General features: G+C 36.5%; 1 protein-coding gene across 2 annotated transcripts in view; it reads left to right on the top strand.

Annotated features, from left to right (window-relative positions):
• LOC105073298 (multidrug resistance-associated protein 1-like) overlaps positions 1–16,113 on the top strand; it is an 80,224-nt gene that overhangs the window by 36,809 nt on the left and 27,302 nt on the right. For both annotated transcript variants that reach the window (XM_045520839.2, XM_010960521.3), the window contains exons 14-18: positions 1,515–1,682; positions 2,825–2,987; positions 7,966–8,041; positions 14,762–14,822; positions 15,270–15,489. In XM_045520839.2, the coding sequence (XP_045376795.2) occupies positions 1,515–1,682; positions 2,825–2,987; positions 7,966–8,041; positions 14,762–14,822; positions 15,270–15,489 (688 nt within the window). The remainder of the gene's footprint in view (positions 1–1,514; positions 1,683–2,824; positions 2,988–7,965; positions 8,042–14,761; positions 14,823–15,269; positions 15,490–16,113) is intronic.

Raw genomic sequence — 16,113 nt, 5'->3', positions numbered from 1 at the left:
TAGGAATGCAGGGATAAACCAGATAGGAGCTCACAAGAGAGTGAGAGACTGACATGCACACTGCCACTTCTCGCAGTGGGATGCGTAAACAGAACACGGCAAGACAGGAAGGGAGGGAACGAAATCACTTTACTTGGAATGCTGGGTAGAAGATAGATTTCAAAGAGGACTTCTTAAGGGAGTAGCTTTTGAGTTGAAAAGGGAGGTTATGGGCCCTGAAGCAGAGAGAACAGCCTCTGCCCAGATATGAAAGGGCAGACTGGTCTGCTTGCGAGTCCCAGTCACTTGAGGGCGGCATTGGGTGAGTGGTAGAAAAGTGTGTGAATTCCAGAATACAAGTATCTTAGACTTATCCTAAGGGATTTGCTGTTGCTTATGGATGTTGGGAAGAAGGAGATGTGGGCATCCAAGATTTTTAAGCAAGATGATAATATAATTAAAAGGATAAGTGATGACAAGTCAGAGGATGGATTGGAGAGAGGAGTGACTGGGTGATAATAGTTGACGTTGATTGTATCTGTACTCGGTGTTGGAATTGCCCTAAGTATTTTACACTTATCTTATTAAATGCTCATGACAAACTCATGCGTTGGTGGCTCTTATCATCACACATACACAAACACATACACATATACATATACTCACATGTATATGTATCATACTACTTTGTATATATTTTTCACATCTGGCTGCACTGCTAAAATGTGACCTCTCCATGACAGAGGCCCAGTTTCATTTATCTTTAAATCTCAAATGCTAGCATAGCACCCAGAATATAGTTATACAAAGGAGATAATTGTTGAGTAGGAGGAGGATGAGAAAGGCAAAGAAGCAATGGCGTTTTACAATTATAGGTCACTGGCTAAGTTCTGTGCTGCATGAAGAGCTTTTAAACCAGCCCTGTAAACACTCAATATAAAATAAATCAAGTAAATTAGGCCTTGCCCCATAATTCTCCATACATGGCTGTACATGTCCACTTTAATTCTCACATGGAGTGATGTATGTTCCTTATTCTTGCTTCTTAGAATTGTACTTTTGCCAACAAGACTTGTACTAATCTTTCTATAGAAGAAAATAGGGCATGTTTATTACTGCTTTGCTAATTTAGCTATTATTCTCAATTTCCTATGTGTCAATTTAAAAATGATCACTGGTGTTAGTATATGGTTGGCAGCCAAAACTCTAGTTTAATATTCTACAGGCATGACTTTTCAGAGCTAGGAAATTGAAAATTCTTTTCTCCTTAATTGTTAGTATCTACTTTTGAGAGCAAGCAATTAAAAGAAAGTAGATATATCTATTAATTTGCACGAGTTATTAGCACTAGGAAATAGAGGGGGAGGGAGAGGCCTTTGGAATTTCAGGATAAAGAAAGATTTGAGTGTTGGTCTTGAGTTATTACCTATGTCTGCTGCAGAAGAGAATTTGGACATAAATATATGTGCTTTGAAATTTGCACATTTTCCCTCTAGTCTTGGGTTTTATTTATTTATTTTTTTCTTCATTTTCAGGGCGTGAATATAAGTGGGGGTCAGAAGCATCGAGTAAGTCTGGCCAGAGCTGTATATAGTGGGGCTGACATCTATCTCCTGGATGACCCCTTGTCTGCAGTTGATGTTCATGTTGGGAAGCAACTTTTTGAAAAAGTGATCGGGTCCTCCGGCATACTGAAAAACAAGGTAGTCAGAGCGTCACTTCTGCTTCTGTGAAGGGGAGAGGGTAATCTGCACAGCATTGTGCCTAAAATTCTAATATTTTATTTATCTGTTGAAGCAAAGTGGTCAAATTTCACATGAAAAAAATAGGATGTCATATTGCTCTTTTACAGACAAACTTTAATGAATATTTTAAAAATTTTACAAGTTTACTCCAAGTTACCTCATTGACTAATACCATATTGTAAGGGGATTTGTGTGTCAAAATGAGTTATTTTTAGTTTAGTTAACTATTTTGAAAAATGGTATTTTGATGAATAGCACTTTTATACAATATATTATTTTATTATTACTTAAAATTTGATATTATTAACAGCAGTCATAACAATCAATTGTTTTGTGAAGAAGCCAAGAAGAAAGGAATTAACATTTGTCAAGGGCATATCATGTTTGACACTAAATTAGTTCATTTAGTTCTTATAGCAAATCTCTGAGACAGGCATTGTATTATTCCTGTTTTACATATGAAGAAACTTGATGCTCAAAATGGCTTGATATCAGCTGCTTAGCTTAAGAACCATGGAGATTTTTAAAAGTCATTCTGACCACAAAGCCATACTCATTCTTTCACAATATGTGTTTCTAATTTTCTAATACAGAGCACTCTGGAAAAATGAAATGAATATATAAAATGGTAAAATAAATACCTAAGTAAATAATAGACAGATGTCTTTACTTACTGAAATGAACCCAAGATAAAATTTCTCATTCAATTTTATGTGTATATATAAATAATATACAAAGACTTAAAAATAAACAATGTGAATTATGACTTTAATTGAGCATGGTTTTGTAATGCTACAGGACCTTAGAAAAAGGAAACAAGAATGACAGGTATGAGATTATTAATTTGTTGTAAAATGGATTCATTTTTAATAAACAAAGAATACCTGAACAACAGGTTAAAAACATTTTCCAACTATTCTTTTGTCTAGCAGTGTATCATCATTTATTGTAAAATATATATATGCTGCCTTAAATTGGTGCCTACCAAGAATTACTCTCTGAAATAGTCAAAACAAACAAAAGACTGCAGCTCTCTTAAAAATAGGTTATTTTTGCCATTTTTTTTTGTAACCCAAGGAATAAAACATTTTGTTTTTCAGACTCGAATTTTAGTGACACACAACCTCGCACTTCTACCACAGGTGGATCTTATTGTTGTGATGGAAAGTGGCAGAGTAGCGCAAATGGGGACATACCAGGAACTGCTGTCCAAACCCCTAAGTCTCGCGAATTTGCTTCAGGCCTTCAGTGGTCAAGAACAAGGTGAGGATACAATGAGAAGCAACCTCAGGTACAGTCTGCTTACCCACTGGAACTGCCTGATTTTCGCTGTGCATTTCACTTCATTCATGCTGCTTGAGTCAAGAGCTGGGTATCTTTCTTTCTCTGGAAAGGAAGCACGTACATTGGGACACACCAGCTAAAAATCTGCCTCATCTATGGTCTTTTAAGCAAAAGTTTATGCCCCAGGGTCTGTTCATCTATGAAATAAGAGATTAGATGATTTATATGCTCTGTGGCAGGTTTAGAATATAATGGGTCTAAACATTCTACTTTCTTTTAAATTAAGAACAGGGAGCATAAATCCATGTCAAATAAATAATAAATATTTAAAACGTATTACTGCATGTTGTGGGAGAGAAACAAAAGAAAAAGAATCTGAAAAATGACAAGGAGGCATGATATTTATCTAACTTTTATAAAATAACAATTGAGTTTATTCACTACTAACTTTTGTTACTATAGTCTTAGTATTTTGAATTAAAATTCATAGATGTTTATGTAAATGAAGTGGTTTGATCGTTATCTAATTAGGACAAAAGGATGTTTGAAGTCTAGCAATAGTTTAATATCCCAGAGACCAGTCATTTCCCAACTCTGAACATTGGATCTCTTTTCCAGCTACAGATGGTTTCTCATGGAGATCACCATCTTGATCCTTGCCCTATTCCTTTCCAGAACACCACTGAGAAATGCCTGTAAAATCAGTGAACTATTTCATAATTTCAGGGTAAAAAGAAGAAATATAGACCTATGTCTTAGTAGTTCCTACATGAACTGATTTCCATTAATTCACTTTACACTTTACCTGGATTATAAAGGTCAATAAAATATGATCTTTTTAACAGGATCGCTGCAATTTAGTATTTTAATGCCATGAAATCAAAAAACAAAGCCATTCTGCTGATGTGTTTCTCTAAGCTAATACACATTAGGTTTGTATTACTATTTTTTTTATTCCTTGTTTACACTCCTTTTTCAAATTCGCATACTCTATATGGAGATGCATTCAGAAATATCTGATGCATCATCAGATGGCTGTGGTCCTTCTTAATAAAAGAAGCACCTTGTCTCTTCTTAATGGCCAGCAATTTTGGAAATGAGCCCTTGCCTGTTTGTTCAGACTAAGTAATAATTTATGTTTAGAGTGTAGGAAAGCTGTGTCTGTGAGTGTTTCCTCGGGCTAGAATGAGGATGTGGTCTCCAGCCCCAGCACTAAGGTAGCCTCCTGCTGGGCAACTAGTAGGTACTCAGTAGCTGTTTGTTAAACAAGTGAATCTACCTCCTTTGTTTCCACAGAAGTTTGTCTCCTCAATTAATGGGATGACTTGGAATGCTATGAGCCAGTGTATTTTTTTCCCCCCACTTATCTTAAAGGCTAAGTGAAATATAAATTGTATTACTTTGGAAAATACAGCTCTAAAAGCAGGCAGTCTGTAAGTTTTACGTTCAAAATTTAATTTACCATAAAATATGAAACTCACTTTTGAAATTTGTGGAATTTGCTCTTGTTTAAATTTCTGGCTTTGGACACAAACATCATGCTTTCTTTGCATTGATATATCGTCTGTGTACACAAGTCCTCTGTGGTAACAAGTGGAAAGCAGTGTTATTCTTGAAGTTGTGCTGACATTAATAGATGTTACTACCTTGCCATCAGAAATATGCAAGAGTTAGAAAAATATAAATTGAACTTTTTCTAATTACTTCAATATTGTATCTTTTCTGTTAAAATTCAGAAAGGTGGTAAGTAGTGGCAATTTTTGTACTAGAAATAGAATACGTTTGCAAAAATGAATATTTCTGGAGTTTTGATTTCTTGGATGCTGAATAAAAAATATATATGTAAAGGCTTTTTAAAAGCAGCCATAAAATTACTTTACTCATAATAATGATAGATAGATAATTTGTAAAAGGCCAGATGTATATAGTATAATTTTATTAGTGACCACATAGAGCAAGACAAAAATAGATTACCTGATATAAAATTGATATAAAACAGCGTACCAGACAACAGCTTCAACCTCATTTACATTCAGTGTCACACTCCTGCAGTACTGTCCTCAGCCCTGGGCCAGTGTGCCCCAGTCCTGTACTCCATGTTTTAGAGCCTCTGCTCTGCCTTCCCTGGCTGGCTCTCTGGCCAAAGCCTAGGGGTTGTGCCCATCAGAGGTCCTCTTCCCGTTCCCCCACTCCTTGACCACTCCAGGTCCTCAGGGTCCCATAATCTCTGCCCAAATGACCTAGGGTTATTCCAGGGACCTAGGCTTATTCTTCAGTTCTGCCCTCCCAAAGGTAGGCTGCTCTGCTGGCATTCACCACTCTTTGGCCTAAGGAGTTTTGTTTTTTTCTTTTGGAGGGGGCTTGGCAGAGCCTGGGCGTGTCACTGAGGTATTCACAGACATGGTGAAGGTTGGAGCTGGGGTGGAAGAGAAGCCACAAGTGCCTTGACTCGGAGCCCCTCACCCGGGTCTGCCATGATCCCCAGAGGAATTCTCAGGGCTCCAAGCCCTCTCACCTGGACTTCGCCTTCCAGTAGTTTGGAAGGCATGTGTGCCAGGGTAAGCTATAGAACTTATTTATGAATCTGTTAGTTCCGTCTGTGACTATTAAATAATTAGAAATGTGGCACACAGGCCTTCATTTATACTCCTCCCCGGTTCCCACAGATGTTAGGTGCACTCTTGTCCCCGTGGGAAATTCCTTTTTCTTATTTGCATAAATAGTAAGGAAAAACATCTAATTATACCTGAGAGCATTTTTATCAGGATTTAGGAGAAACGGATTCCCTGAACAGGGAGTATGATTTGAGAAGTGTGACCCTCAGTTCTAAAATCTCTCTGTTATCTATTGTTTATATATTATAATTAATTTTTTGGTCTTGATTCTGTTCAAAAATTCCTTTAAAAGGTACATAATTCTTTTATTTAAAAATTCTTTTTAACTTATACGACACTAAATTGGGAGTACAAGTCAGCACAACATTGTGGAAGAAAAAGTTAGAACCAGGAGCCCTGGGTTCTAATACAAGTTTTCATAAAAATGACCTAACTTCTCTGGTTCTTCTCACTTATGAAAAATAAAATAGAACTTGAACTAGGTCCATTTTTCCTAGTGGCTGATATGGAAGTGAACAATGCATATTTTTATCACTCCTTTTCCCCCAACACTGCTTATAACACAGACAATTTTTCTTCTTTTCCTATCATTCTCACATTCACTACTGGAGTTGAAACTAGATGACTAGAAAAAGCAGAGTTCACAGTATGATTTGGGTTTAGACACACTGGATCTCTAAAAATGCATGTAGCTCTGAAAAATCTACAAGTCTTACCTCATGGGAAAAATCTACAAGTCTTACCTCATGGGAATATATGTAAGACAATCAATCAGAGGTGAGAAAAGGGTTTATGAAAAATGATACGAAGACTAAAGATGAATTTATATATTCATAGCCTAGACTTAGGCTAATTCTTACCCACATTAATGTTACTGATGACAGGTAGGATGGCTTGGGCATTGATTATGTCAATAGATTCACAAGTGTTACATTTACTTGATTCTTTCCAAAACCTCCTGAGGCTTCTTCGTCCTGATTTTACAAAAGGATTGCACAAGTTAAGACAGATTGTTAAATTGCAGAATTTGAATCTTTGTTGCTGCTGTTTCATGACAAACGCCAATCAAACTCTTAAACAGTGTTCATGACAAACGCCAATCAAACTCTTAAACAGTGTATCAGACCTATAGGAACAAGTACACTTAGTGTGAAAGACAGGAAGGAACGTGGGGCTCAGTACACTCTTGTTCTCTCTGTCTCTGTCTCTTTGACAACTGGGTTTCAGGCAAGTCACTAACCCTATCTGAGCTTTATTTTTCCCTACAAAATAAGGGTAAGCTTACCTAGTCTTTTTATCTTACCAGTTCATTTTGGCACTCCAACTGTATAGTGTATGTGAACACATTCTATACATTGTACATTTAGTATTATTATTATCAGCTATAAAGAAGAAAATGTGCCTTAGGCCGGGGAGGCTGAAATATCTCCAAATTGAATTCTCATTCTGTGAGACATGGAATCCCATTTTCACAGAAGTGGTTGATGTAAATCAGGTTCTTCCATTAAGGGCTGGATGTTTACTTCTAGAAATAAGAAAGCATAGAATTCATATAAGAGACCTGAGAAATCTCCAAGTCCAATCCCTTCCTTTTAAAGATAAAAAATTTGAAATTCAAGGAGTTTAAGTATTATACTGTACAAACAGACAGAATTCTTCCTAGCTCTGAGAAGCTTCCCATCGAATTCACTAACAGTATCTTGAACCTCAGTCTTGTAGTTCTAGATAAGTGGCTTTGGTTTGTGTCATCTGCTTTACTTCTCTGTGCTTTTTATCCCTAAAATGTGGACTGTAAAATGATAATTGTAGTATCTTCTTAACAGAGGTAGTTATGAAAAAATGAGAGTTAGTATTTGTAAAGCTTTTAGAGCAGTGCCTGCCACAGAAAAAGCTATAATTAGTTATTAGTGACATTAGTAAGAACATGACAGAAATTTGAGGAATTTACCATTGTATTTTTGTAATAATCTTCACAATAATAACATTTTTATAAAAAAACTTGATGAAATTGCATTTTTCTTTCAGAGACTAGAGTTGTGTTCCTCTTGGGCAAATACTTAACCCCTTTGTGGAAGATCCAAAACAGATGAGCACTCCTCCCTGACGTCCAAAAAAGAATTTCTCTGTAGGCTTTTGCATTATGAAATTTTAGTTTTATTAAGACATTACAAGAAATTTTAGGTGAAGGGGAAATAATGGGGAAAATGAAAGGGCTTCCAGTATACCCATGGATCCAGAACACAAGAAATTCTTTAACTTGTATAATCTTTCATCATATTTCTCTCTATTTTGTGCATTGTGTGTTTTATGGATATAAAAGTACTCACCATCTTCCTCTCCAGCTCATGCTTTAAAGCAAGTCAGTGTAATCAACTCCAGAACTATACTGAAAGACCAAACCCTGGAGCAAAATGATAGGTGAGTACTGGGATAATAGGAGGCCTAGCATTAATTTCACTTCTTAGCATTTAAAATGCATCCTATAAAAAGGATCTGTACATTATAATGGGTATAAAATACACTTAGTGGTTTCCAGATTTTAAACTATAAAGTTAGACAGTTTTATCTAAGTTTTTAAGTGAGATATGTGACTTAGTTTGGGAAAAATAGTAACTCAGGGATTTGTAGCCAAATTCTAGTAGAAGAAATCTACTCTGATTTGTGTGTATGTGTGTGTGCACTAAAAATATCTCCAAAAAGAATCTGTTTAGAAAAACAAGAGGAAGGGAGAGAGGGAGGGAGGGGAGGAGGGAGGGAGAGAATGGTAAGAGAAAGTGAAAGAGAAATAAAAGTAATGAAGCTTTGACCCTGATTGGATTCTGTTGTGTTATATTTCTTTTCTAGTTTTGTAAGTGACTAAAATGAGCAGTGATTGAAGCAAGTTAACCTAATCAGTTCTTTGCCCTATTATTCCCACACAACAGTTGCAAACAGGAGATTGAAAGAAAAAAGGAAATAGTAGCAGGAAGTGATTTAAAAAGTAAGTGGCTGGAATTATAGGGAGCAGCCGGCCACTGGTCAAAGTTGTTAAAATGCTGTAAGGGAAGCAAGCATTTCAGGATCCAGCAGCTCAGAATTTTGTAGTTTTGACCTTGAATAAAAAGAATGGACCTTGAATTTACTTTTTTCTGAAAGAATTGGCTATTTCTATGGATGTGTGGGTGATGTGGGTGTTGTGGGCCGCAGCTTTGTGTGCATATCAAATTTAGCCAGGTTTGAAGAGGTAAACTAAATTATTCCTCTTTGATCATAAAGACCTTGGGCTGCTTCGCTTCTTTATTGTCTCTGTGTTGTCATCTAGTCTCATGGCTTTAATTACCTTCTATACAGTAATGCCCCCAGGTTTATATTCCCAGACCAACCTGTCCCCTGAACCCCGGAGTTGGACCTTTCTCCTTAAAGTCTAAGTGATACCTCTAATTTATATGATCAAAACAGAACCCTTGATTTTCCCACACCACATACAATACTTCCCCTCATGCAGTCTTCTCAGCTAACAGCAACACAGTTCTTTGACCTGTCTCTTACTCCACATCCAATTCATCATCAAATCCCATTGGCTCTATCTTCAGATATCCAATAATCCAGAATTCAAACAATACCCATCACATTCACAGCTACCCTTTGTCCAAATCACTATCATTTCCCACCTGAATTATTCTAATTGTTTTCTTCCAGGTCTTACCATCCTTGCCTTGTACAGTCTGTTTGTAACATAGCATCCAGAGTGGTTTGCTTTACAAATAAGAGTCAAATCATGTCACTTTTTCTGCCCCAAATCTCCAAAAGATTCACATCTCAGAGTAAAATCCGAAGTCCTTACAATGACCTGTAAAGCCTTGGAGGTCATGAACCTGTTTACCTTTTTGATCTCAGAGCCTCCTGAGGCCCATCTTACTGCTCTGCTCCAGCAACACTGACTCTGCTCTTCATGGAAAACCAGACATGCTCCCACCCCAGGGCCTTTGTACTTTCTGATCCCACTGCTGGGGGTATATTTCTCTCAAATATCCATATGGCTTGCTCACCCACCCTCTGTAGCTCTTCCCTCAAATGTCATCTCATCAATGAAGATTTATTTTGCCACCCTATTTTATATCACAATACTTTCTACCCCTCCATGTTTTTTTCCCCATAATTTTTTATTGATTATCAGCATACTGGAAAATTTACTTGTTTACTTTTATTTTGTCTTTCTCTTACCTCTAGGTTATAAACTTTATAAGAGCAGGAATTTTTGTCAATTTGTTCACTATTGTACTGCCATCTAAATAACATGCTTCAACTAAACACTGAATAATAATGACATGTGAGCTGGTGTTCCAGAAATATTTTAAAGGGATGAATAACAAACTAGAGACTGAAAGAACACTCAAGGAACTTTTAATCCACCACTTATTTTATTTTTCTCTTACCATTATAACAATACATTTCATTTAAATTTGTCAGTTTTTAAGGATCTCCAAGAAAATCAAATCCAAAAACATTGAAGCAGACTTTGAAATTTGTGTGCTGTGGGATCTACACATCTCTAAATCATAAAGAGAGTTTTCAGCTGTGTATTGTCTCACTGTGCATTCAATAAGTAGCTTGCTTAAAAGCGTAAAACTTAAAAATCATTAAGTATTGTTGTAAACATAATCATACCCTTCCCTCAATAGTAAATCACTTTTTTCTTATTTATAAAAATCACTGTTAGTCATATCTAAATTAAACCTCTTAAAGTTTCTGTGAACTGCTTTTACAAAATTTCTTCTTGAAAAAAGAACCCCAGTCCCCATTTGATTACAGATTTGATTACAGAACCGGTTTCTAAACATTCCTCAGGTTGTGGAGGCTCGTACTGGAGCCAGCATTCTGCAACTTACTATTGCAGTGAGGAGTGCATCCGAAAGATGGCCTCAGTTCTGATATGGCATGTTCTGCTCAACAGAACCCAGCATCAAACTTACTATTTGATGACTGTGACAAAAATGTTATTGGAGGTCTATGAATTTCCCCTATGCTGATCTTTTCTTGTTTTTAGTCATGGTAATCAATTTTTTTTTAATCTTATGTTTGAGAAATCCGAGATCTACTTTCATTTTTCCAAAATATGTTCATATCTGCCTACTTTCATGTATTTTCTGGTTTATCACTCTTTATACGATTTTCTAGTCTAGCTTTCATTTTTTATCTCCTTTACTATTTGGTAAGATAATATTACATGGAGAAATTTTTCCTGATTTTAAATCTAATTTTTCTATTTTTTTAATTACCCAGTTATTTCCAATTTGTGCAGAATCAAGATAGACTAGATATTGGAAGATACAAGTAGGCAGGAACTTTACATCAGTTAGAGACTCTTTACAGAGATAGAGAAACAATCTTCCTCATGGAAGGGGCAACTGACTTAGCTACCCAGAAGAAGGGAGGTGGAAAGGAAAGGAATTGGACTGAATCGTGTCTGAGAGTCCCTCCCTTTGAAATTTAAGAATTAAAATTACTTTATAATATTAGTTTGACTTTTTAATAGGGACCAAAATAACTTGAACTGTTTCAACATTTTCTTTTTCTTTGTTTGGTTTAGATTTATATCGCAAATATTATTTTATTTCCTTAAACATTTATTACTATTCCCTGAATAAAATAAACTGGAAATACTATTTTAGTATCTAGACTGCCCCCTTCTGGCTTTCATGTCAGACTCTATTAAATCACTACAGTCCTCCCACACATACTCTACACTTTGCAACTGTGAGCTTGGTTCAGGGATAATTGTTTCAGTATGTTAATTTTATATATCTTATACAAAAATATGCAGAAGGGAATTGTGCCAACTTTCCCTAGGGCTTCTGAAGGACAGAACAAGATATTTTTAAAACTTCTCTCCCAGTATAAAATAATTTGCTCTTTAAAAATTCGAATAAAACCTGTTATTCACAACAGTATGTCCAGGACCAAATGCAGTATTTTTGTAGAAAAAGAATGAATAACACTGTGGTTTGGGAAAGCAACACCCTCCTGTATAGTGTCCAGTAAATTATTGGTCTTCGTTAGTTGTGTTTCATTAGGATGCTTCAATTCCCTCTTAACAGTTGGGTTTCATAGCATTTTATATCCAGCTACATTGAGAATTAATTTTTTGGCTTGACACCAATGCTAAATTTGCTTATCCAAACAGAAGCCAGGCCAAGGGCTTGAAGGATGATGACAGTGATTAACCCAAATCATATACCAGGAGTTATTCCAATGAAAGTGTCTGTTAAATAGTGTATCTCTTCCTGATGGTGAAGCTGATCCTGCAAAGGGCACGTGCTGCAACCTCCCACAGAATGGTTCTTGACACTAATGCCAGATACGGGAAGGGAAGAACCATTGAACTGATCATATAGACTTTGCTTATTCTGATAAGTAAAATGGGAAACATGGAAAAGTGGGGATATGTACTGCAGTCCAGAATTTCCAGAGGTCAGTTTGATGTTAGATATATCAAATATCAATATCAAAATACTTAGAATTCATCATACCTTATGTTTCTATTTCCATATAAGGGACCATGAAAGATGTGAAAAAAATGATCATTACAGCAGTAATTAAAGTAGGAAAAAACTGCAACCACTATAACTTTGGGTTTTGTTAAATAAATTTTAATATAGTAAAATAATAAAATATTATGTTGCGTATGATAAAATATAATACTGTTATAGAATAATATTTGAGGTTCATTATATATTGAGTTACAAAGACTGTGTGTAATTTTTTGGTAATTTTTTTTAATTAAAGATCAGTTACAGAGCAACATTTGAATTATGATACCACACATACAGGGAGAAAAGGCTTTAACAAAAGACTAAAGACAGAGCATGAAGTGTCTCTGGAGTGTAGAATTATGAATCAGTTTTTCTTCTGCTTCTCTTCCTCCTCTGTTTTCTCTCTACCTCTCCCTCCTTTGTCCTTACTGTTCTTCATGCTGTTCAGTATTTTCTGAATATTTCTTCAATAATACAAGTTCAGAGTTATTGACAAATGTCTGGTGATTGGTTGGAAATATGCCAAGATTGAGGCAGAGGAAATGTTGTGGCCCCAGAAAGCTTTGGAGAAGGTAGGGAAATAGCTGCTTCAGTTCAGGGCATGCTTGAGACAAACAGGCAGAGATGAAGTAGATGGCAGGTAGGTATCTTACTGTGCGGCTCTGGAGCTCAGGGAAGAGATAGGGACTAGAGAAATCAGTCTGAGAGTCACCCATGAAGAAGAAGGGTATTGAAACTGTGGGAGTGGATTGTGGGAGTGTGGAGCATACAAAGGAAATAATGACTGGAATGGAGCCTGAGGACACATAAGCATTAAAGGGAAGACAGTGAAACTAATAGAGGCTCAGAGAGGTGGGAGAAAACACAAATGCACAATGGTAGGGAAGTAAAAAGAAAGGTCCCTGGAACAAGGGAGTGGTCAGTGATGTTAAATGCCATGGAGAGTTCAAGTGAAATAACTTTCAAAGTATCCCATGGAATCAGCAGTAAGTGTTTTACTTATTTCATCAAGGCGTTGTTGATGGAAATGATTTCAGTCAGGTGCCAGAAAGTTTGAGAAGCAGGTGATTTGGCAGAAGGATGCTTGGTTAGAGAAGGCAAGCAAGAAGTAGGATGGTAACTGAGCACAGAACTGAGAGCAGAATTGTTTTTGTGGTGATGGCATTGGTTTTAAGATGAGACAACTGTGTAGTTCTCTATGGGCTGACAGGAAGGAGTCACTAGAAGGGAAGAAAGTGAAGATTAGAAAAGAGAGGGAACAATTTGGGGTTTCCCAGATTTGCCTTAAGATAAGAATCCCTTGGATCATTTGTTTAAAAGACAGATTTCTAGAGGAGAAATCTTGTAATCTGCCATTTTAATAAGCACTGTCAAGTGACTTATTGACAAAAAATTGTAGAAACACTAGAGTTAATAAATGTGTTTTGATAAAATGGGGCAGAACAGAATTCAGATCATAAGGTTGTCCTTAGATCCGAGGAGAGAATCAGAAAATGTTGGTGGAGATGCAGATAAATGTAGATAAGCCGTGACTGACTTCCCTGTCTGCATTGACTTTCTCCATCATGTAGGGGCCCCTTCTGGGAAAGATGCAAGAATTTCTAGACACTATTGAAAGCGCAGGTGGGAGGAAGATACTAATTTATGGTAGAGCCAATTTGCAGGGCTTTATGATCTTTTGCAGCAGCACTCCACAGGTGGGGAGCAAGTGTGACAAAGACTGACTTGTGAGTTTTAACAATGGAAGTTTAATGTAAGGAACGCAGGGCCAAGAGTTCGAATATTACCGCAGTTTGGATGAAAATGTAACCATGGAGTAAATGCTGGATAATGAAGGGAATAGAGAGAGGGTCTGGGACTGAGAGGACCTGAATGTGGGACAGTCAGTGCTAAAGCCAGGAATATTCTAAGTAACCCAGGATCATTGATCATACGAGAAAGGAAGGATGATAGAAAGTTGGATTTGGGAACTGGGAGTTTAGATGGAATAAAAGCCAAATGTAGTGAGAGTAATTCAGATGTACAGTTTAGAAATAGAAGTTATGTTACAGCCAGAGACTGAAATAGTTCAACTTTTCAAAGCTAAATTAGTTCCAGGTAACAAGATTCATGGTTTAAGGTCATGAAAGTTGATGGCCAATGTAGAGTGCAGATAGAAGACTCTGAAAGTATGGTCATGAAGTTGAGAAGAGATTGAGTTTAATACTATTGTCCTTGTAAGTTTTCACATCACCCAGGGTGGTTGCAGAACAAAGTGGGACGAATTAGCCTCATGCTAGTCTTCTAATGGGACAGGAGGCAAGTAGGTGAGGAGGCAAAGATTATGGTACAGCCAGATGGCATTAACTCAAACCATCTAGGGATCTGGCTCCAGTCTGAAGGATAATTATCTAGAAGCAGCAGTGAAAAATCAGACAAAGTATGTGGGGCCCTAAAAATGTAGGGTATGGCAGAGTAAACAATCTCCCTTCCAGAACAGTAAAGGAACAATGTTCTTATCAGGGCAAGTCAGGTTGCTGTTAATAAAGTAGAAGAATATTCAACAAAGTGGTTGAGAGAGTATAACTTAAAAAAAAGTGTTTGTAGATCTTAAACCTAAAAAATGTACATCATCTTGCTTTATCAGGCCTTTATTGAATCAAGGAAAACAGTTCTCAGTGAAAAAAGAAACAGTTCCTGTTGGAGGGGTAAGTACCAGAATAACTAATGTTATTTGTTATTAACCACTGAAATATAGAAGATTACACTGCATTGTTAATAAATATTATATATTTTTCATTGAATTTGAGAGGTTTGCTATATAAAGTTTGAAGAAACTACATTAAATGGAGCTGTTGGACATTACAGTGGTGGATTGGATGTTATCTAGCTATGTATAAACTTGTTTACTAATGATAGTAATTAACATTATTTGAGCATTTATTTTTTGGTACTCAGGACTGCACAGGTACTTCGCTTGTACTTATAGGGTGGCTACTGTTATTATTCCAGTTTACAGATGAGTCGTCTGAGGGTTAGAAGAGTTAGTAAACTGACCAAGATCACAAAGCTTAGGACATGTCAGAGTAGGATGTAAATCAAGCTCATGTGACTTTTAAGTGCAGTAACATTTTTAAAATCAATTTTGCCTTTAGGTGAAGTTCTCGGTCATTCTGAAGTACCTCCGAGCCTTCGGCTGGCTCTGGGTGTGGCTGAATGTGGCCACTTACCTAGGGCAGAATTTGGTGGGCATCGGGCAGCATCTGTGGCTGAGTGACTGGGCTAAAGAAGCAAAGCACATGAGTGATTTTGCAGAATGGAAGCAAAGAAGAAGCAATAGACTTAACATCTATGGATTATTGGGATTAATGCAAGGTTAAAAAAAAAAGTCCAGCTGTTTTTCTTTTCTCTTTCTAACCTAATTGATTCAGATGCAAGCATAGGGCATCATTTTACTTTAAAAAAAAAATCTGTATCATAATTTTCAAATACTTTGGGACAATTCAAGTGCATATATTTTTAATTTGCCATATTTGAGAAAGTAAACAAAAACTTGAATGTGTCCGCTACATGGACCACACTAAATAATTTGTCTTATTTAATCTTGAAAGTAACTATTTAGAAAGGTTTTATTATCCCCATTTTACAGCTGAGGAAACTGAAGCTCCGTGTGTTAAATCATTCAGGACTCAAAAGGCTCATTCTCTGTGTGAGGCTTGTGACTGATGTTATGATCAATGAGGTTGTTAAAAACTGAATTGTAGGTAAAGTTTAAAACTATATGAGAAGCAATAATTGTATAGAAGTAGTAAAAGAAAACACTGTGAGGATTTAGAGCAGGGGAAAACCATGTTTGGTTGAGAGATGAAGGTAATCTACAAGGAATAGTTGGCATTTGAGATGACACTAAAAAGATGGATTGAATTTTGTCAGATGGAGATCACATGGGAGAGAAGGTGAGATGTAGAGAAAGATGTGAGTAAAGACAGGGATGGGGAA

This window comes from Camelus bactrianus, chromosome 1, assembly GCF_048773025.1.
Source record: "Camelus bactrianus isolate YW-2024 breed Bactrian camel chromosome 1, ASM4877302v1, whole genome shotgun sequence".
In the NCBI taxonomy this organism is placed as follows: Eukaryota; Metazoa; Chordata; class Mammalia; order Artiodactyla; family Camelidae; genus Camelus; species Camelus bactrianus.
The sequence above is the reverse complement of the archived record's forward strand: the minus strand, read 5'-3'. Positions and strand labels throughout refer to the sequence as shown.